Source organism: Sesamum indicum, linkage group LG4 (genome assembly GCF_026168435.1).
Source record: "Sesamum indicum cultivar Baizhima isolate 11 linkage group LG4, ASM2616843v1, whole genome shotgun sequence".
Lineage (NCBI taxonomy): Eukaryota > Viridiplantae > Streptophyta > Magnoliopsida > Lamiales > Pedaliaceae > Sesamum > Sesamum indicum.
In genome coordinates, this window is record NC_142660.1 from 1,336,420 (window position 1) to 1,359,840 (window position 23,421).

The window sequence follows — 23,421 nt, forward strand, 5'->3', positions numbered from 1 at the left end:
TAAAAAAAGGATCATATATGCCAAATTGCAAATTTCACAAAATTGAGATTGTAAGTAGATATTTAAAAAAAAAAAAAAAAGGATGCCAAAATATAAAAATTGGTATAGTTCGAATGACAAAATATAATTTACCCTTAAATAATTGGCCTTCCCTTATATATCATAGTTGGGTAAATAAGTCTGGCCAGTTGGATTTACTAAAATTGGGAACGACCTATCCTGATAAATACGTATGTGATGAAAACAAGAAAAGAAAATAAAAATAAAATGGCATTCTTTTAGATCATCTAGTGCGATTTTAAATCTTCACTTCCTATATCGTGAAAACTGATTTTGTACTATTCTCTTTTATCACTAACATTTTTGTTATATTTATTTTCTTGCAGTATCTCGGGAAACAATTAATTGGAAATTATTCTGCAGGTAAGAATAATTGAGTTATTACATTTAAAGTTGCGTGAAACACTTAACTGCGTACTCAATTAAAAATTGTAAGAATAATTGAGTTAATTATTACATCATACATGTTAGAAAAAGAAGCATAATAGGGATTGCAGGCCCGGAAATACTTTTATTTCCTACCCAACCTAGTTAGTGAGTCCACGATCTAGCTTTTTAATTTTTATTTTAATTTTACCATATTATTCAAGAATACAATTTTTCTCCAAATTTATTACTTACCTACTCAACAGCTTTCTACTTAAATAATTATTTATGACTTTTTCTGAGTATTAAAAATTATCTTTATAGCACGTAAATATAAAAATTAAGGTTCGCTATAGCTATTTTTTTTTAATTTGGTATAATTATAAATACCTCCTCATTAATTGTTAGAAAATTACAAACACCGGTTCTAATTTTAACATTTGTTAACAACGTGTTCATTTCGTTAACTTTTATTCGGTTTCCATCTAATTTTTGTGGTGAACTGACCAAAAGTGCTCTTTTGGACATGAATTATAATTCTATATATCTTTTAGAATTTTTTAAAATATTTTTGTGGACTAATAAGCCATATGGATCAATTACTTTACCGGCCCTCATTGTTCTTTGTATATATCTTTTTTTAAAAAATCAGTAAGAGTAAATTAGTAATTTTCATCTTACTATATAAACTATAGAGACTACACAATTATTTTTCATTTGATTGGAGTATTTATAATTTTTTAAATAACGAGATAGTTTTTGTATCCATGTCAAACTTCATGAAACGTCATTGTAATCTACCTTAAGAGAATTATTGTTTTGTTTGTGTGTGATATTTGTGTATTTGCTTATGGCGGTGCTAAAAGAACTTGCACTTTTTTCGACATCAACATCTAACAACGACTATACAATAATCATATTCTTTTCAACAAGATCTACTATTACAGTAGACAGCAACTCCTACTATACAGTAGACAACAGCCCATGCACATGCTGGGTTCGAACCCATGACTTTTAAAATCATGAGACCTCAACTTCGCCAACTGAACTAGGCCTCATTGAAAAAATAATTTGCATTTATATGTATAGAAATGTATTAGGCACATGAATTGATAATTAACTTTTTGGTAACTTAAACAAACACATATGTATATGAGAACTTGCAATGCATGTTTACACTTATTCATAGTAATACCTTAAAAGGTTCATATTACACAATACAAAGAACAAGTTGCGTCGTTTATTGTATATAGAAACGGCAAATACTAAGAACCACCATCGCCTCTTATTTAAGTTTTTTCATAAGGCAATATTATGTTTCTTCAATCGTCCTTACTTCCTTCGGTACCTGCTAATACAACAGACTCGATATAAGGTCTTGGTTTAAACGTGTATACAGTTCTTCCATTTGTTGGTTGAATTGGCCTTGCATTTCCTGTATTCCCCTGAAAACGGAATAAATCAACTTGTAAGTGAAATGCCAAAACCACAAAGCTTTTAATAAAAGAAAAATTCTAGTCCAGACCTGACTCGGCCAAACTTGAACCAATTATGTGGTAAGTGCATTGTAATTAGTGTACAGTTAAGGAAAAATGACCAATCACATAGTAAGTGTGATACAATTGCTCTGTGATTGGTTTGGTTCGACCAAATCTGATCCAAATAAAAAAATTTCTTAATTAGAAATAGTCAGTTATGCGCTTACGTCATGAACAACTTCTTTTAGTGCTTGTATTTGCTCGTATGAGACTGTCTTCGCCTACAAAAGAAAATTAAAAAAAAAAAGAGCAAAATTAGAAATGGTTAATGTTATTCTTTTGGAAAGAATAATTAATTGATAACCATAATTAAGTATCAGGAAAAACAATAAAATAGCTGTGTTTTATTTTTTAATAAAAATACGTAATTATTTAAGAATCATAAAAGAGTATATCTAATTAGATGCATTTAGAGAAACATTATCTTTTTCTAATTTCCTCTTAAATCCAACATCTCAAAGGATTACAACTATTGATGATGTGGGTAGAAGTACAACAAAATGAGAAATTTTAATTTAAATCGGGTTTGGTTGGATTTGAATTAATTATATGACAAGCACAATACACTTATCGTGTGATTGACGTACAATTCAAAAAAAAGTGAACAATCTTGATCTGTGATTATTTGGTTCGCAGAACTTGATTTGGGTAAATTTTTTCCTACAAATCGACTAAAATTAACTTACCTTCTTAAATATTGTCCAAGTAACATTTTCTGAGCATGGAGGAGTTGTTAGAGAACCATTATATCTATAATATTCTCTGCCTGGAATCTTCATCTTTGATGGATTAATAGCCCTCTTAAGAGGATATCATTCTGGAATAGCAAACGGCAAATATGGTAAAAGCTGCAAGAGGAAATTGTTAGACTATCATTACACCATAAAAAAAAATAATAATAATAACAATTTTTCACTATATTATAAATGAACATGACTTTAAAATCATAGTAAATTAACACTAACTACAATCAAACAAAATCAATACAAAATTTAAATTTTTACCACGGTGAATCAATATTTATCATAATTTTTTTATATAGTTAATTAATATTTCGACATCACTTGCATAAATAATGACTAATAGCCGTTGTGGAGCTGCATACTTAATCTGTATTCAACATAATTTTTTTTTCTTTTGATCATAATATTAATTAATTATAGTGAAAAATTATTTTTTTTCAGTATTAATAAAGCAATGTGGAAAGGTTTCTTTCCTTTTGGTGGGGGGGGGGGGGGAATTGTCCTGACTTTTAGAACCAACGATAAATCAAAATTGCTCACCTTTGCAAGAAAAGGATCACCATGTCCTAACTTGTACAGGATACCAACAACAGCAATATCTCCTCCGGAGTTGACATGGACGATATGCAACTCCATATTAAATCTACCAAAAGAATTTCAATGAGTGTTGATCAACAAAAAATCATATTTTCTTGTTTTTATAAAGGGTGTTATTAAGAGAAGTAATAACGAAAAACTCAGACAAAATAAGCTTATTTTTTTTTTAATAAATACATATATCCTTTGAGTTTTAAGTAAGAATTCATGAGTTATGGTTGATGAAATCATCCCAACACTATAATCAAACTTACATGCAATACCTAAAACAAATGCATCCAAAAAAACATTGGGTGAATAGTAATTTATCTCCTCTCTGTGATATTGTAAATGAGCAAATTATTTTTCTATGAAAGAAAAATAACAACATATTCCCCGTACTTTTTAAAATAAAGCAATTTACCTCTATGTCTAAGTAGGCTTAGTCGCTTTATTTTAAAAAACATAGGAAGGTAAGTTGTTGAATTTTAAAAAGTACAAAAAGGTAAATTGCTTTATTTATTTTTTTTCATAAGAAAATAATTTGATCATTTGCAATATCAGAAGGAGTTATATACCTAAATCCATCCACAATATGCTCTGCAGGAATATGCCAGTGACATTGCTGCAATTTAAACTCATCGCCATTTATTATGATGCCTCCCGCTGCACCTTTTTCCCATTCCACCTACAGGGAAAGAAAGAAAGAAAATAAATCCTCAGTCGAAGTTTCATATAATTTATAGAACCTATACATGAACGTGTTCACAATTTTTTGGTATGTATATATTGCTGAAATATTTTTTTTTTAATATTTCTGTAAACACGTTTTTCATTTTCAAATGCTTGATCCGATCGAGTAGCAAAAAAATATTATTAATTTCATGAAAAATAAAATAAAAAATGAAAGAGTTTATATGACAACGAGGCAGCTTAATTACCTCAATATCGTGTCCATTGTTTTTTAGCAGAACTTTAGTTGGATGATATTTTCTATTCAAATCACCGAGTAATTGTGTATTCTTCACTTTACAATCCAAAATATTAATCGGAGACTGAGTTTTTCCAGTTCCACAAAGTTTTCAATTTGGATTAAGGTTGCCCCAGTTTTCAGGTCCGTCCTTAGCCCCCCACAACATAGGAGAATGAAGTTTCATCAACTGAGAACAAAAAGAGACAACATAGTACTTCACAAATTTGCGAAATTATGACGGAATTCGGGGGTTGGTCGAATATGAACTAATTATATGTATGATAAGTACAATACTCTTACAGCGTGACTGGTTTATATATAGTATATTTAGGAAATATTCGAAGAAACCAGCTGTACATTTAAAGAATGTTCAAGTTTCGAAAAGAAGCAAAAATGGAAAGTGTATCCTAAAAGTATTAGAAACTAAAAAAAGTTGAAGTTAGAATATCTAATAAAAAAAAAGAAAATAATAATAATTATTTGGAAACTAACTTAAAATTATTTAAGAAAATATCAAAAACAATTAAAACTGATCTCCTACTCGCTTTTAGGTTTTGAGTTAAATATATTTTGCTCCCGTAACATGGGCAATTTGGTATTTTAGCCTTGTAACTATGGCAGTATTTTGATTTTGTATCTCTTTAATTTTAGGGGTTTTTTTTATTTTTTTTGGCTGAAGTTCACCTCTACCGGCAAGAAAAGTGAATGATCTAACAAAAAAAAATTTGAAATTACAAAAATTAAAAATATGCAGGACCAAATGCTACAGTAAAAGGTTAAAGGACGAAAATACTGAAAAAAATAAGCCAACAAACAATAGCCCCAATTTTCAAAAGTCCCATGAGATACATATGCATTTTCTCAGCAAGAAGGGTGAATTGTGATTCAAAATGATTGAAATTACGAAAATTAAAAAGATATATATCCTAAGTTAGGGAATGAAAAATGCATTTAAACCTTTTATTTATTTATTTTTCCCCAATGTATCTCAACTTGCGAACATTCTAAAATTGCTTCACAAAGCCAAAAAATTATAAATGTCTAACTTCAAAATCTGTACATACTCTCCTAGCTTCTCAGCAAGAACGGCAAGAGAAAATGAAGGAAAATAAGTGCATAACAATGCAAAAACGAATGAGGAGTTTGGTTATGTAGCGAGAAACATCTGCAAGTATAATACCTATTCCAAGCTCATCAGCATTCGCAGTGATGAGAAGCAATGTTAACAAAAGACAACTAAACAAAACGAGAGTCAAGCTGATGTTCTTGACTCCCATGATTAGTATCCTCCCTCGGGAGGGGAGGTCGTGAAATGATGCTACAATTTTTAAGCTGGATATATGCAAATTATATCTAGCTCCTTAACGGGAGAGGAAAGAAATATTGTTCGAATGATACAAATTAATGCTAACATGCATGTCTATATATATATTGCGCGAGAAGACATTGTAGGAATGTTTTGTACAAAAAGATATGTATTATTCCAAATACGAGAAAATAGAGACGAAAAATTTAGAAAGGAACTATGTAACATTCCTACAAAAAGTTATGTATTATTCCAAATACAAGAAAATAGAGACAAAAAATTTACGTAGGAACTATACATCATCAATAACATGTCTAAATCAAATGTGAAAAGGAATAAAACCACTCCAATAACAATTAGTATTTTGTATAACTTAAGGTATTCATGTACGTCACGTCACTTTTTCTACTTTAAATAAAAGATATATTGCAACGAGTTCGTCTGAGATGTATTATAATTTTAAATACGTATTTGTTATTTGAAAAATTATCAATATATACCCTGCTTAGTTTGACGGTGGTCTCACAATTAGTGCATTTTGTTAGACTTCGTTAGGTTCTATTTTATAGTGAATTAACTAAAATACCCTTGTGGACTATAAATTATAATTTTATTTATTTTCTGAAAGAATTTTATGCACTAAGTGGATAACTTTTTACAATTTTTCAAAATTTTCCGTCCACTTTGTCCGTATTTTTTTATTTTTTAAAAAAAAATACAACAAGAACAAAATTGACAATTCCAAGCCTCCATTCAAAAATTACATAATCTCATCAAACATTGGGGGAGGAGTATTTGATAATTTTCAAACAATAAAAGGGTATTCGTAACTACGTCAATCCTTAGAGAGCTCATTGTAATTTACCCTTAAGGCATTCATGCATCTCAAGTTACTTTTTCTACTTTAAATAAAATGTCATATAATAGTTTAATGTTTTTCAGAAAGTATATAATTTGTCTTTTGAATAGGAGATATAGTTATAATTATAACTATAAATTCAAAAAATGTGTTTGTAATTTTATATTTAAAAAAAATAAATGGTGATTGTATATTTAAATTTAATCTCAGAAGGTCTCAACGCGATTTGTCCTAATTTAATTGTATTTATTATTACAATTAATGTTGTCTTCGGAATAATAATAGTTTGACATAAACGTTTTGTGGAAAACATGGTATGCTCTTTGCATGCAATAATCAATCGTTGAAGATCAAAAACATGGGTAAACAAACACAAATTTTCAACAAATTTGAAAATGTTTCCCAAATATATACAGTTTCTACGCAATAAAACAAAAAAAAAAATATATTGTGAATATTAGTTAATTGTGATTGGACAATAGCTATTAGTCGTTGTTTCTGGTTGAAACATTAACTATAGTTAAAAACTATTGCTAATATTTTGATTATAGATAAAACATTGGCAAATATTTATTCATTGTAATAAAAACTCAAGGTTTTGTGTCGAGTTTATTTTAGATAGTATTAAGTTATTATATTTTTCAAGTCGTAATGATTATAATGTGGGGGATAATTCTTTTTTTTTTTTTTTTTCAGCGACTCGACAATTAAAATAAAGAGTAAGCAATTATCTAAGTTAGGAGTTGTAGATATTGTGTGATTTGTGTTTGTATTATATTTTTTTAATTTAATTTACATATAAAATATCTATAAAATATATTTTTACAATATATAAAGTGATAAAAATAAATAAATAAAGCTTGAAATTAGAAAAGCTGCACCGATGGAGAGTCACGATACTTGTCGCTGACCTAAAGTCATGATTGCCTCCCTACTTATAGGTTTCAACAGCTGTCCAGGACTCCAGAATAAAAGACCATTAGCTTTCAGCAATGTTTCATTCCATGTGCACGACCACGAGAAGACTAGGAACCAGTCCACAGTCGTATTGCCTAAACTCTACAAATAATTGTTGGATTATAAATGTGCTTCTTAAACTCATAATCTATACAAAGATATCTCTCTCAATGTGTCAAATAAAGAAAGCTAATGGCCCTTTACATACTTGTAAGAATTTGCCAGTTATAAAACATCAAATGACCTAATTAAAACTCATTAATAAATTCAATTATAAATAAGCCACGTAAATACGTAAAATGTAACGATTAAATAATTATTAAACCTCATAAAATCTCAATTAGATCATTATAATAATTTTTATATTTTTTTATAAACTCATTTTTGTATGCATATAGTAAGTAATTTTTTTATTTTTTCAAATATATTACAATAAAATTAGACAGTTAAGTTAATATAAAAATTGAAAAGTTGAATAAATTAGTTATCTTATCGGTTGAAGTTTTAGATCACAAAAAAGTTAATGTAACGGTGCCAAAATCGTTACTTTGTGTTCTAACACATCTTTCTTTATAATAGTATAGATATATACATAGCAGAGTCTACTAGTTTATCATGGTCTATTTTTTAATTTATACTATTATTAAAAAAATGAAGCCTTTTTGTTCACAAATGACAGTTAATGAAACAACCATACTAATTTTAAAATATGATAATTATATTTCTATGACAAATATGACACGACGTTACTTTTTTTTAGAAAAATATAATTTATTGATTTATATATTTTATTTATATTTATGGTATATTTTAAAATTTAAAGAATTATTTATTACATGCACAAATGTCGTACCAACGGTTAGTATATTCAAAATAAATTTTTATTTAAAATAAAATTATAAGTAAGAAAAATTATATATATATTTTTTTCAGCAGAGAAAAATTATATATTTAAAACTCATACTTAACCCTAATGTTTATGGCCCAACGGGCCCATATGGATCAAATTCGTTTTTCATTTACAGCCCAATTAGCCCAATTGATCCATAAACTTTACACTAATGTTGGGCTCATTTGATATTGTTCCCAAAATTTAAAGGAAGCAATTAGAAAGCCCTAATACCCAAACCCAAAGCATTAAACTTCCCCATCCATAGCGGATCCACTCCACCCACCCTCCGCCACGAGAACCGCCGCGGAAATTAGTTCATCCGGGAACAGAAGGAGAAGCAATGGCGGCGAAATACGACTTGACGCAGCGGATAGCACCTCAGCTGGACCGGCATCTAGTGTTCCCACTGCTTGAATTCTTGCAGGAGAGAGGTCTGTACCCAGAGGAGGATATTCTGAAGGCGAAAATCGAGCTTCTTAATGACACTAACATGGTCGATTATGCAATGGACATTCACAAATCCCTGTACCGCTCCGACGACGTTCCACAGGGTATGTAACTATGTCTGTGTGGGATAGAGGTAGTTAAAGTTTACATTTTGAGCCTCACCGGGGCTTTTTCTTACAAGAGAGGTATTGATCGATGAGTGTGTAAGGTTTCAAGTTCATTCTTGGTTGTTTACGTGGGATGGCATTGTTTGATTTTGCTGTTTTTGGTAGGTAAAGTTCCCTTTTCTTAAAAATTAAATTCTAGTCTCTGGTTCTTAGGATTTGAGGTCTCTGCTTTTCTTGAAAAAATTGAACCCAAATCACTATAGAATTGCCCGCCGGACATGTAGCACGAATTCTAATTCTACATGGAACCCACTTGCTTTTGTTATTATTTTTCAAATAGATATGACTGTGATTGTGTGAATTTGGGTTCTTGACAAATTTCGTAGTTGAGGAGCAGTGGTCTCTATATATGCTTCGTTTGCTTTGTTTTTGCAAACTAGGTCGGATAGATAGCTTCTTGTTGAACATAGTGTAGTTTGGTTATGTGTTTTCTTTGTACTTTTGCTTATGGGGGTGTTAAACTGTTAATAATTGTGTTTGTTAATGTAGAAATGTACTCATCATGTAAATGTTTGAGATGAAGTGTTTTATATTTTTATTGTTTCGTCTAACCCACATTAGTTTCTAGGATTAGGTTATTTTCCTGATTACTTGAGTGCTTTTTCATTTGTTTTATTCCCAGGTCTGCTTTGACTTGGGTATTTGTTCACCTTAATCCCGGGGAAGCAGGAAATGCTTGTTTGTATACTTAAAATTTATTGTTTTCTGTTATAGAATCGATGCTCATATGTGTTAGTTTATTGCAGATCTGCAGCATATTAAAATAATACTACTTCAGATATGTATATATTTCATTTTTTACCTAGGATTAGGTTTGATTCCTCTTGCATATGTTGCTTGTGTTAATCAGTGAACGACGATTGGTTGTTTTCTGGCCTTGTGGGAATATTGTTGATGTGAAGTTATCTTTTTTGCTTTTTGTGATTTTTATGTCTTATGAAGTGTGTGTGACAGATGGTGGTTTTCCTTGAATTATTCCAAACTGTATTGGACTGGATTCTTCTAAACTCTCTCTGGTTTCTGTATGCTTTAGAGATGGTTGAGAGGAGAGCCGAGGTGGTAGGTAGGCTGAAGGCACTGGAAGAGGGAGCAGCTCCTTTGATTGCCTTTCTGCACAATCCTAATGCATTTCAGGAACTGAGGGCTGACAAACAGTACAATCTTCAGATGCTTAGTGATCGCTATCAGGTTGAGTTTTGTCTATGTTGTTAACTTCGTGATCATCTTACTTTTAGAAGGTTACAGCTTTTGGCAACATACTATTCATTCATAAACGCAATGAAAACTAAATTAGATGGTCCTTGGGTTGTCATACTTCATACGGCTATTTACTTGCAATTTAGTCCTTTTAAATGAATCAACATCTATATATATGATCGGGCTTGAAAATCGCACTATTCTGTCACTTATGTTGGGTTGGTGAATAACATCTTAGGTGGTTGTTTAAGTAATCAACTAAATAGGCTGTGAAAGGCTTATGTCCAGATCTTGCTTGTCAGATTGTCTAACGGATTAACTCATGTTATGTTGTTGTCCAGATTGAGATCTCATTTATCAAATAGGGTTGACTGATTAAATTCAAGTTATGTTGTCCAGATTGGTCCCCAGCAGATAGAAGCACTATATCAGTATGCCAAATTCCAGTTTGAATGTGGGAACTACTCCGGTGCTGCTGATTATTTGTACCAGTATAGGGCCTTGTGCACCAACAGTGACAGGAGTTTGAGTGCATTATGGGGAAAACTGGCTGCAGAGATATTGATGCAAAATTGGGAGATTGCATTGGAGGAGCTTAACCGCTTGAAGGAAATCATTGACTCTAAGGTTTGCTTGAAGCACACATGGGATTTAGTGCTTTATATTCTTCCCTTGTTCAAAGCAGTGAGATAAGCTTACGATGATGTATACCTTGCAGAGTTTCTCTTCTCCGTTGAACCAAGTCCAGAGTAGGATATGGCTAATGCACTGGAGTCTATTCATCTTCTTTAACCATGAAAATGGAAGAACACAGATCATTGACTTGTTTAATCAGGACAAGTATGAGTCTGGAATCAATTTATTCTTTTACCTGTTTCTTCATTAATTTGGTCCATAGAAGCAAATAATTATTTTGCTTCGCCTCAAGTAAATTTTGTCTCTTTAGTATGATCACTTTCTGGCATAAAGTCCTTGATTTTCTAGTTCCTCTGTCTCGTCTTTTCAACTTTCTATGTCAAATGATAGTTTTGTGAATAGTTACTGAAATGGTGTTTGAGCCCCTCCCAACCCCCCAAAGTGTGCGGAATAAGGTGTCTTTTAGCATATCTTAAACTGTGAGATCTATACAGGTATCTGAATGCAATCCAAACAAATGCTCCCCATCTTTTGCGATACCTGGCAACTGCATTCATTGTCAACAAAAGGAGGAGACCTCAGTTTAAGGAATTTATAAAGGTGATTCAGCAAGAGCGGTACTCTAATGAAGATCCCATTACAGAGTTTTTGGCATGTATATATGTCAACTATGACTTTGATATGGCTCAGAAAAAGATGAGAGAGTGTGAAGAAGTAAGCTTCCTGACTCCAGATGGTCCTCACTCGTGTTTCTCCAGGACCTCAGCATTGAGATAATCTACTCTGTGTTTTACTGTGCTGTGTGCATATCTTGTCTAAACATTATTGAGATTTCTTCGGTAATTATACTATAAGTGGATATGCTCTGTTCCTGCTTTCGTGAAGTTACTGAATATAGCATCGTAGTAGGGATCTTATCTGGATTGCCTCTAAAAGCCATTACTCCATACAGTTTCTCGGAAGTATAACCTAATTTGCATGAGTTTTCGGAATATGTAACTACTTTTGTCTTGCACATTTGTTCTTCGGCTTTCTCTGTGTAGGCTCTTCAGTATTAATGCAGATACCAAAATCTCAAGTGGATTGTTCCACTAGTTCTAATTATATCTGCATATACAGCGACATTAAATGAGAATAAGCCCTGTATGATTCTGCAGTGCTTGCTGTTGGAATTTTCTGAAAGCCATCTTAAGATGTCTAAAATATTTAAATCCGAATTCTGCAGTGATTGATTTTGTGTTTAGATATATTTTTCTACCTGGCTAAGAATCATATGAAGCCATTTCATTTTGAGATCTTTTGCCTCTATCTAATCTGGAATACCACATCTTTGGGCATGAAGATAGTGATACTTCATATCCATTAGAATATAGGCTTGCTTAGGGGTTTCTAAGGTTTGTTTGCCCAAGCAGCTGTTTTATAACTGCCACGGAATGTTAATACGACTGATCTTTGGGTTTTAAACCTCTAAGAGATGGAGTTCCAGAGGTGATTCATTCTTTAAGTTCCTCGTGTATTGATTTTGTGAAACTTATTATCTTGATGCAGGTTATACTGAATGATCCATTTCTTGGCAAAAGGGTGGAGGAAGGAAACTTTTCAACTGTACCTTTAAGAGATGAATTCCTTGAAAATGCTCGCCTTTTCATCTTTGAGACCTACTGTCGCATTCATCAGCGCATTGACATGGGGTATGTAGCTGAGATTGTTTCTTCAATTATTTAATGTCATCCAAATAGTTTTGCTCTCCTTTTCTGCACGGTGGAGTTCCCATCCTCCCTGCTAAATATGCAGGCACCCGTCCCTAACTCCCTTTCCAACTCTTTCCTTCATTACCATCTGTTTCTATAAGAAGCATTTAGCCTGTCATCCGAGTTACAGGCATTAACTTCATCCTCTAAAAATTTTGTTTCAGAACTTGCATAATCTTCTATTTATATAAAAACCTATATGTGAATGTTTGTCCCACTTCCATTTGAGAAATATAATTTACATTGTACCATTTGGTGTATATTCGACAGAGTGCTTGCTGAGAAACTGAATTTGAATTATGAGGAGGCGGAAAGATGGATAGTGACTCTTATAAGGACCTCAAAGCTTGAAGCTAAGATCGACTCAAAGATGGGAACCATTGTTATGGAACCCAATCAAACTAATGTGTAAGTTTTGGTGATATACGTCATATTCAAATAAATAACTATCCATTTATCTGTATGCATGTTTGTCTATGCTTCTTTTAACTGAGGAATTATTTCTCCTCCTCAGGTACGAGCAGCTCATTGACCATACTAAATCACTTTCTGGTCGCACTTATAAATTAGTGAACCAGCTTCTAGAACACGCCCAAGCGCAGGCTGCTCGATAGGGAATGTAGCTATATTGCTGCTTGTTTTTTGACACTGATGATGCAGTTTTATTCTTGCAAATTTTGGATTAAATTTCGATATGCAGTTGAGGTCTGATAATATATTGTTTTATGCAAAGGGAACAGTCCTTAGATTCTTTGATGATAATTTGATGATATGGTATTAAGGAGGGACGTGAATATAGAGTATTAGATCAGTTGGTGGTCTCAATATGAGAACTATGTGCAGATTGTAAAATACTATGATAATACATGTTTCCTGGGTAATTGTCCGGAGGTCATAGAATTTCTAGTTCCGGACAATCACAATAATTTATGTAAAGTGGAAATAGGGTAAATTACATTGTTGGTCCTATACTTGAGGCAAAAATTGATTTCAATCCCTATGTATTTTGAGGCACAGTCGTGGTCCATAATCTTTTAAAATAACACAAAATTTGGAGAATCCGGTTGTGGTGGAGAGCTCGGCCTGGCCATGTTATTCACTCAACAGGACAATCAACTCGCTCTTCCAAATCCACCATTGTCTGATCGTATCGTGCAGACCCACTACTACTATATGAGAGCCCATTGTCAACGACTTCTCGAGTTCTTGTCGACCCACTACTTCTATGTCAGAGCCTATTGTCAATGACTTCTCGACTTTTTCTTGTCCGTGATCCCCTCTCTTCTCCCCTTTTCCGCCGGCGCACCACCATCCACTCCACAACAATCATTTTCCATCCTCAGCGCTCAGTCATCATTGAGTTCTTTCCATCTCTTTTCTTTTCTCTGCCGTCCCCTCTATCTTCACTCTGCTGTTTTCTCTGCTGACCCCTCTGTCTTCACTCCGCCGACTTCTTTGGTTTTAACTCTAATTTTGACAATTGGACCAAAGTTATTACATCTTAAAAAGATTGAAAAATCAAAAATATAATTTACCCAATGGAACTACGTAATCACCTAAATGATTGTGATTGTAACTCCGAAGTATGTTGACCACTGGATCTGGATAATACATTTGCACCCTCTGATTGATCATTCTATCTCATTAGAAATCATAATTTATCATTGTAAACCGGCAGGTGAAGTAGTACTCTATGCTGCAACTGTAGTATATTACCCAAATCAATACAAACCATCACGCGACAAACCTCGACTTAATAAAAAATAAGTATGATGTTTCATTCTCAAGATGTTCCTCTCCATTCTTTGTTGGACAAGCAAAACTCAACAAAGTGAAATCTTATTTCGTGACGGACGCTGCTAAAATTCGACCTTTATTTGTACAAAAAGAATGATGACAACCTATCCCAAAATTTGTATCTATCTACATAAACAATTTCCTATACCAAAATTATCAATTACATCATACACTCCAAGTTCAAAAATAAAAAGAAAAAGAACAAAATTTCAGCGGCTTTCAAGCGCTTCACTAGGCCCAGCCTTAATCCGTGCACCAAACCTCATCGGGAAAGTCCTTTTAGCAGAAAACAAATATCTTCATACAGAAAACTTACTTCCTGCGTGTCTTGATTTTTCCAGTGAAGCACCATCTTTCCTGCTCATTGTATCTAGATAGGCTGCCCTCCGGCATGAACAACCTAAACATCTTCCTAGTATCAACTCGTTGTCGACAACTTTAGTTGCCTTCTACCATCGTGAGTGAAAGTTACTGTAAGATCTTGAGTCATTCCAGTACCGTCTACTACTGTTTCTTTCAAATGGAGTGCTAAAACCTGCTTGTCTTCCGGACCAACTTCCTCTTTCATATGGAGAACTGTAAGAAGTAGACGGATGTCCAGAATTACTGTTTCTGTTGCTGTCCCTGAAAATATTCCTCATCTCCTCTTCGGTATCATACTTTGACCGCTGCAAGCAGACCAAAGCACATATGTAAGAGATCATAACCCACTCTCCCAGATCCTGGGTATTTTTGCGCCATTGATGGGCATATCAAGAGCACAATTTTAACTTTCACAGAAACCAAAATATCCCAATGATAAAGGCATAGTAAACCTTTGTCACAAAAGCACACACTCACACCCGTAAAAGAAAGGAGAGAAAACAGGTAGTTAACTTCTTTTCAGCTATTCAAATCAGCGGGATTTCTAGTTAGCCTGCACAACCAAACCCCAGCTCAAGAATTGCCATATATCATGCAACTAAGGTGATTTTTTTTCCATTTAGGAGAGGGAAGTAAGCAAAAGAAGAAAAAACAAAATTAGTACTGAATGTAGTGCTCATTTATACTTCTGATGCCCTGAATATACCTTGGAGGGATCAGAAAGCACAGCATATGCCTCGCCAATTATTTTGAATAACCTGTCAGCATCCTTGTGGATTTTCTCACCAACTTCCTTCCACAATGCTCCATCATCTCCAATATCACTCCTTACCAAGACCTGACCAGCCTACAACAGCATAAAGTAAGTGTATCACAATCCAAAACATGAATTTCCAATAGAATTTGACAATGTAACTGAGGAAAGCCTTATTAGAACCTTGTCTGGATGATGCCTCAGAGCTGCCTTTCGATATGCCTTCTTAATCTCAGATTCAGCATCAGATGCTTTGACTCCCCTGCCAGTCAAAAGTTAAGATTAATGCAAGTTCTTACTCTTACACTTTCTCAGCCACACCCTACATGTCAGCTTTACAAGCACTTAATTTTCATCTTGGAAAGATATCGGGTGCTAAAAACAAATATGTGATTGGACTTACAAAATGAGGTAAAGATCCAGAGGGGTTTCCTTTTTAGCCTTCTCTTCAATTAAGGAAAGACGACGACGAGCTTTTCTTAAATCCCTCACACTGCCTCCACCTGATCTACTCTGGGAGTTATATTCTTGACCATTGGTTTGTGATTGGCTTTCAAGAAGAGAAATCATTCTCTGAAGATCATAAACTGCTTGTTTATAATCTCTAATCATCTCATGTAAAGTAGCTCTTCTGGAGATTGCCTACATATAAATACAACAGAAGGGATAAGAACTTTGTCAACAAATGAATTACCATAATGGTAAAGCTTGTTGTCAATATCTGGACATCCACAAAAGCAAAGTGGGGGTAATGAGAAGTGGTTATTTAGAATATTTGGCTCATAGTTTCAGGAAAAGATGAGAACCCATTACTTAAGATACAAGCAGTTAAGTAGTTTTTATACTTCTTTTCTTTAATGAACTCAGAAAGAACTTCGTCTTGCTTATAAAGGCTGCTTTTCTTTTAGAAAAAGTCCATATTGTTCTCCCCATCTTGAGGTACAATAAATACTACACCTAGCTTCTAGTTTATCTGAAGTTCCCAAGATATTAAAATCTTTGAAAGAAACCCAGCATCACTGAGACAGAAATGGAAAGCTAAACATGCTAATGCAGATAGTTGCTATTTCACTGAGGTAATTTTTGGCACCAACAAAAAATTATTTTTGTCTGCCGAAAGCAGTGTGCAGAGTCAATATCATAGCCCTTAACCATTTTACAAGTATAGTGATCCATGGCCATGCCAAAGAGATTCTATATTTTAAGTAACCTCCAAACCCAAGGATCCAGTTCAATGAACCATGTTAGAATGTAGCGAAATGACACATCTTATTCAGTGTACCATTTAGCTGCTAAGGCAAAACTTAATAAAACTCAATGGTTCAACAGGTTATGTGTATAAACGATCCATACCAAGGGCAAGTTTGATCAATAATCTCTGTTCTTGAACAATCCATGTTAATATAACCTTACTTTCAAACCATAATAGTCATATTTCTTCACCTAAGCCATCAATAATTATATTTGACCAGACTAGAGTACAACTTTCATGCAAAGAAAAGAAGGGACAGCTCACAGGATATACCACAAGGATGTTTCTGCAAGATTAAAAAATGCCTGGTAACAAAATAGCAATATTATATGCTCTATGAATTAACAAATTGCTGCAAGCAAATGAAACCGGAGTAGTATAAGTTAAAATATCCTTTTATCAGCAATAAAACATCTGTAATATAACTTTTTTTTATTAATTTTGTTGCATACCTTTTGGTAATTTTCATCCAGAGCAATGGCCAGACTACAATCTGCAATGGCATCAATAATTTGGCTGACTGACTGGTATGCAGCAGCACGGTTGCAGAAGCAGATAGCCATAAAAGGCCGTGACTCAAAACTTTTTGATATAGCAGCTGTATAATTCTCTATAGCTTCTGTATATCTTCCAGAATTGAAGGCTTCATTTCCTGATTTCTGTAATTATTAAGAAAGGAAAAGGCTAGTATTTTGCTATAAATAAATTATTGGCTGTATGTACAACTAAATAGCTATGACATCAGAATCTATATTCATACAGAAATCTAAATTAGAAACAGGAACAATTAATGAATCATAATTTTCTCATACATAAACTTAAAATCAACATACCTTCAAGAATAAAAGTTCACGTATGGTGGCAGCTAATGAAATTGTGGTTTCCTCTGTCACATCTCCGAACCTAACATCATAAACTATGTGATTAACATTTCAGATATATTTAAAAACAGGATAATCTCTGGTTTGATGGCCAATGAGGTTTACTTGGAGCTGATAGGCAATTTTTCTTGTTTCTCAATCAAATCAAGAGCCAAGTCAAGCTTTCCCATATGATAGTGGGACTTGGTCTGCAGTCTCCACCTCCACAACTTTACATGAGAACTTTTGCAGCTTGAATCATCCAAATTATCAGTACCAAAGTTCTTTTTGGCTATATCAAGAGTTTGGTCACAAAGTTGAATCACTTCATCATACCTCCGCAACTGTATCAATATATAACCAAATCATTAGCTCATTACTTTGAAATTAGATTGTTATATGACAAACTCAACAAATTCAAAGTGAAATAGGTGAGACTCTAATTAGCACATACAATGCATAGAGCCTGTCCTTTCATCTCGAGTAATCTCTCTGAGTAACGACTGATTGACAATGCCTCTGCAATGTTTGCTAGAGCACCAGTTGCAGCATCCTCAGTTCCTTCTTGCAAGAGTTCGGCAGCCTGATGCATGTACTCAGCAACTCTCTGTCAACCACAAAATTAACGATCAGATTTTAAGAAAATCACAGGCACAAACACACGTAGAGAGAAACCAGCAGAACAACAATATTCAAGGAAAGGCTACATGTCCAGAAGAAGTACCCAATACTTGGTACATCAACTTAATTGAGGAAATTTTTGGTTCAACACTTAAACAGACTTAAGGGGTAACATGATTCATTGAACACTCTGTTAACAATTTGAACCGACAATGAAGACATCTGATCACCGAAATTCAGCTCCATTGACCTGCAAATCTCATGACCAGGAGCCTGATGTCGATCCGTAAACATTAAGTCGCACACTTTAAAAGGACAAATGTGGGTTTTCCTTGCAGGAGTCAATCACATGTAAAGAAATATACTGCTAACAACTACAAAAGCATAAAACGAATTACTTATGTATAGAAAAGAATTTACAATAGGATGTCTAAGTCAAAGATGAGAAAAAGAATACGCAGTTCAGATAAGCGAAGGATGGAACAAGAAATGAAGGACTAAGATCCGCACATACTTAAAACTACTATAAAGATTTAAACGGTTACAACAAGACAATAAAGATAAGGATAAAGACATCATGTTCCAATTAGTTTCACCAGCAGCAACTCACTTGGAAGAAATATATTGAGCAAAACCTCTTTCAAGTTCAAATTCATCTCAGGTGAGAGAAATACGAATAGAGAGGTTTCGAGGCTAAAAAAGGTATCCATGAATGTTTTCATAAACCAAGTCTTGAGGTTAAGTCTTAATACACCAAAACATGCCCTTGACATTCTTCTAGCTTATAAACAAATGCATCCAATGGAATAGATAGAAGTTACTAGCAGACAAACAAGATTCCGGATCGTCAAATAACATGTGAATGTCATATCATACAATACATTTAGTAACAAAAACAGGGACAGCTAAGAACAACAAATGATAATAATATCTCACCTTTGCCTTTTGCACGCCATCAGCAGCTTCAATTGTAACTCTCCTATCTAAGCAGACACCAATCCCCAAACTCAAGCATTTAGTGTAACATTCAATCGCATCTTCAACTTCTCCCAACACCAGATAACAACTGCAAAATTATTAAATTTCAGAGACTTCAAAGTAGATCCAGTAGACTGTTATTACAAATAACATCACAGAGCACTAAAGCAAACAACAAGTAATGCTTTCATACTTGTTGCATAATTTTGGGATAATGTTGAAAGAGAACACGGGCAAAGTACTTACTTTCCAGCCCTTAATGCAACTTTCAGAAAGTTTGGGTCTAGTTCAGCAGCTTTTGTACAATCTCCTATCGCTTCCCTCATCCTCCCAAGTGACATTCGTGTTGCAGCACGGTTGCTGTAGCAGAGTAAAAGTGGTTTCATGGTGTATCCCACAGTACTGACATGTGGGAAAGAACTGATGCCCATAGAATAAAATTCCTCAGCTTTAGAAAGTTTCCCAGCATGATAAGCCTGATTTCCCCTGTACAAAATTAAAATTGTGCAAGTAATCATAATAAATGCTTGTGCATGAGAAGGATATCATAAACTGCATCAGAACCAAAGAGGGAAAAAAAACAATCCAAAAATAGATCGCACCACCCATCAGAAGTAAAAGTTAGTCTACCCAACGGGGTTGGGGGTGGGGGTGGTGATGGGGAGAATTCATGAAGTGCACCTTATTCGCCAATGCTCGCAGACTTCATGAGTGGCAGCTCCTTTTGGGTCTAGCTTAGCATTTTCTTTGTCAGAATTATTATTGTCTCGAACGCTGTGATTGGGACCACTTTTCAACTTGTACTTTTTCTTGTATTGACGTCTTACTGCTGACAGGCCATCTTGTCCAGTTAATGGGGATAAATTTGAATGGCTCTTATCATCATGAGCCTTTTCACAGTGCTCCGGAATATCATTCTCATTTGCAGCAAATTCTGCTTTTAAACCAGTTCCATTGTCTGCATCTGGTGCATCAGCAGTAGTATCTTGATAAGGTGAAAAATCCATGGGTGAACCACAACCAGGAGAGTTCTGATTCAGCTGGGAACTGCCTTCTTTAGAGGGACTATCCTGGCAAAACAACTTTTGGACCATGGTTTTCTGTCTTAACTTTCCATTTCTCTTCTTTGATCTTTTGCTCCCCAGTGATTTAATAGTTGCATTATCCAATTTTTTGTCTACACCAGGAAATAAGTTGTAATTTGGAAAGGCAAATGTCACATTTGGTGTGGTATAACCTGCATCTGATGAGACTAATCCAGCCAGTTTGCCTGTAAAGCCGATGCTACCTTTCTCATCTTTAGTCGTAGATGGTACCTCACAGAAACCATCCTGTAGCTGGATGCCTATTCCAACAGATGAGAAGAAAGATGAAGAGGTTATGTTTGATTCAGAGTAACTGTGTGACAAATGACTCAGATCTGGAGTCTTTTCACTCATCTTTATTGGAGAATTCTCCTTTATAAAACTAGATTTCTGGTCTCTTCCAAACACAAAGACATTCTTAGTATCCACCGAAAAGTTACTAGATAAATTTGCAGTCTTGTCTGCATCTACTTCAGAACCATGGATGTTCAATCTCCTCATCTCATCTGACAAACTAAATGCCCGGTCTTTCTCAAAAGAGGCACCTGAAATACTACTATTTTGAAATTTAGTGTTAATATCAGAGCCAGTATCACGGTTATCCTGTCCAAAATCATTGCAATCTTTAGCCTTCGCTTTGTTCAATTGATTCATATCATTAGCAAGATTAGCCCTTCCGCCAGAATTTAAACCCCCCTTGCCTTTCAATCCACCAAAAACAAAAGCACCATTGAGACAAGCATTCTGAAACTGAATCTGAATATCTGCACTTGCTTTACTGCTGTTTGTAAAACGAGGCATATCCCTGATGTTACCTGTGGGGTTATTTGCCATATCTACACCTAACTTAAAATGACTATTATTTGGACCAAACACAAAGTTTTGGCTATTGCTATCACTCCAATTACATGGGAACTGGAAGCAAGGATGAAAGCCCTTCTCAAAATCTCCAGAAGTGTCCAATTTAACTTTACCCCTCATATCAGGTACTGTGTTTCCAACATCTCTACCGGATTCACTCTTGCCCATATTTTTGTCACAGCCTTGTTTATGTTGATCAGTATTAATTGCAGCAGATGCATTCTTACTAGCACCAAATACAAAATTTTTACCATTAATTTTGTCAAACTCATGAAAATGCAAACCAGATTGATTCGAATCTTTTTGGTCTAACTTCACACTTGAAGCAGATTCATACTTGTCTGAACCAAAAACAAATTTAACATTATCTGATTTCTGGTATTCATGAAGTTTTGGTGGCCACAAATTCTCTCTGGACTCTTCCACCCTCAAATTTGAATTCGACCCAAACTCACTGCTGTCATTAACACCAAAGGCAAACTGCCCACTACCAAAGTTTGCATCCATTGGCAACCCACTCTTATTTGGACCAGAATTTGTTGTAGAGGCCTTACAAGCTCCAAACACGAAACTCCCAGCTTCCTTCTGTGCATCCAAATTAGAGCGGCATCCATCAGAAGCAAACCAAAAATCACCCTCTTTGGACTGCAAATTACTTGTCGAGCTATTCATGCTATAACCAAACAAGGATTTTCCATTTCCCAAGCCCATACTAGATAAAGAATCATTCGTACCAACACCAAAACTTAATCCATTTCCAAGGTGCTCCATATTTCCATTTAAATCTCTACTCGTTGCACTCCCATTTGACCCTGAATGTTCATTATTACCCGCAAACAGATTCCCCAATCTACCATCTAACTTAATCTCACTAGCATCAGTTAACCCATTTAATCCCAAATCAGTTTTGATGGACTTCCCATCTTGAGAAGCCACCATCTGCTTCCTCCTTATCTTCGTTAGCCTCGGCCTGGACCGACTTGAAAGATTTGATTTTCCTGCACCGAATTTCAAGTAATCAAATCCAGCCGCATCAGTTGAACCTGCAGAAAAATTAAAACTTCCGCAAAACTTCCCATTCTGCGTGGAATGGCAATCGTGATTAGGGATTTCAAAAGCGGGGTGTGGAGCAGTCACCGGAGGCGACATTCTGTATCCCAGATTCCGACAGGACGTGAATTCGTGAAATTAGGGTTCTCAGTTAGGGCAAATAAACATAAGAACCAGAAAGGGTTTCGGATTACTTAGCTCGAAACGGAAGGGAAGAAAGCCAAAAGGCTCTGAGCTTGGAATTCGTGTATTTCCTGGCTTTCAGCCTTCCAGTTTTTGGGGCGTGGGAAAGGGTTTAGGTTTTGGGGGTTTATATTTGAATTGATTGATTCGAACGTTGCTATTACCTGTTAGCGCTCTGTTTGGTTATTACCAGAACCTGTGCAAGAGCGATCATCCTATGAAAAGTTGCTAATCTCCCTTCATAATTCTTTTTAGTGATAATTAGACTCCCCTTTTCTAAAATTTGATATAATTATATATAAATTTTTTTAATTTAAAATATTATATTTGGCATCCTGAGGTTTATTTTTATCTAACAAATAAATCTATTCATTAATCAAATTCACCGAATTTGATGATATTAACAAAAAAAGTCGAAAAAAATCTACACATACCCTCAATTGACTTATTGCAGTTCAAATAAATATTTTGATAATCAAATTACCCTCATACATTTTGAAGCATTAATGCATGTGAGGAGGTATATTTTCACTTTTATAAGGGTATTTTTAGTCTGAGAAAAATTGTTTGACTCATAACGAATCAATAATAAGCAATCATAAGTAAATATCATTTTTTATTTTAATATCAACAAATTCAGTGAATTTTGATCAACGAAATGACTTATTTGTTAGATGAAAACAAATCTCATGAATGTAAAATGTAATTTTTCAAACCACATGAAGTCTACGTGTAATTACAACAAATCTCAATATAAAGAAGTGTAATTATCCCTTCTTGTTATATTTATTCATGTGGAATCATAAATCTTGTTCCGAGTAAAAGTATATTTTTGGTCCTTATATATACTCATATTGCTCTAATTAAAATTATAGGTCATAAATAATTTTATGCATTTTTATGATATTTGTTTGTTTTTATTCGAGATATTAAAAGTTGATTGCAAAAATTTAAATTTAGATTCAAGAGTTTAAATTTTATATCATAATTTTTTAAAAATTAAATTAAAAATTTATTTTTTTCTCAAGGTCACAATAATTTCTTGTATAATAGTTTTTATATAATTAATTATCAAATAATGATTTATCTTGAAAATATTTATAAATAATATTAATGAAAAATAACAAAGGAAATGTATTGTCGTAAGGA

At 33.9% G+C, this 23,421-nt stretch overlaps 2 protein-coding genes and 1 pseudogene across 2 annotated transcripts; 1 reads left to right on the forward strand and 2 right to left on the reverse strand.

Moving 5' to 3' along the window:
- Nucleotides 1-1,665: 1,665 nt before the first annotated feature.
- LOC105160045 (alpha carbonic anhydrase 7-like) lies at nucleotides 1,666-5,533 on the reverse strand (annotated as a pseudogene).
- A 2,962-nt stretch (nucleotides 5,534-8,495) lies between these two features.
- On the forward strand, nucleotides 8,496-13,200 carry LOC105159853 (eukaryotic translation initiation factor 3 subunit E). Its single transcript, XM_011077057.3, has 8 exons — nucleotides 8,496-8,821; nucleotides 9,918-10,072; nucleotides 10,481-10,708; nucleotides 10,800-10,921; nucleotides 11,212-11,431; nucleotides 12,266-12,408; nucleotides 12,739-12,876; nucleotides 12,983-13,200. The coding sequence occupies exons 1-8, from the start codon at nucleotides 8,611-8,613 to the stop codon at nucleotides 13,080-13,082; spliced, it is 1,317 nt and encodes a 438-aa protein (XP_011075359.1). The 5' UTR covers nucleotides 8,496-8,610; the 3' UTR covers nucleotides 13,083-13,200.
- A 1,091-nt stretch (nucleotides 13,201-14,291) lies between these two features.
- TPR15 (Heat shock protein DnaJ with tetratricopeptide repeat-containing protein) lies at nucleotides 14,292-22,436 on the reverse strand. The gene is made up of 11 exons (XM_011077058.3): nucleotides 19,775-22,436; nucleotides 19,340-19,579; nucleotides 19,052-19,181; nucleotides 17,949-18,101; nucleotides 17,621-17,838; nucleotides 17,468-17,537; nucleotides 17,087-17,293; nucleotides 15,786-16,024; nucleotides 15,566-15,644; nucleotides 15,335-15,475; nucleotides 14,292-14,933 (listed from the first exon to the last, which is right to left on the reverse strand). Exons 1-11 carry the CDS (start codon nucleotides 22,186-22,188, stop codon nucleotides 14,715-14,717), a joined length of 4,110 nt encoding a protein of 1,369 aa, XP_011075360.2. The 5' UTR covers nucleotides 22,189-22,436; the 3' UTR covers nucleotides 14,292-14,714.
- Between the last annotated feature and the right edge of the window lie 985 nt (nucleotides 22,437-23,421).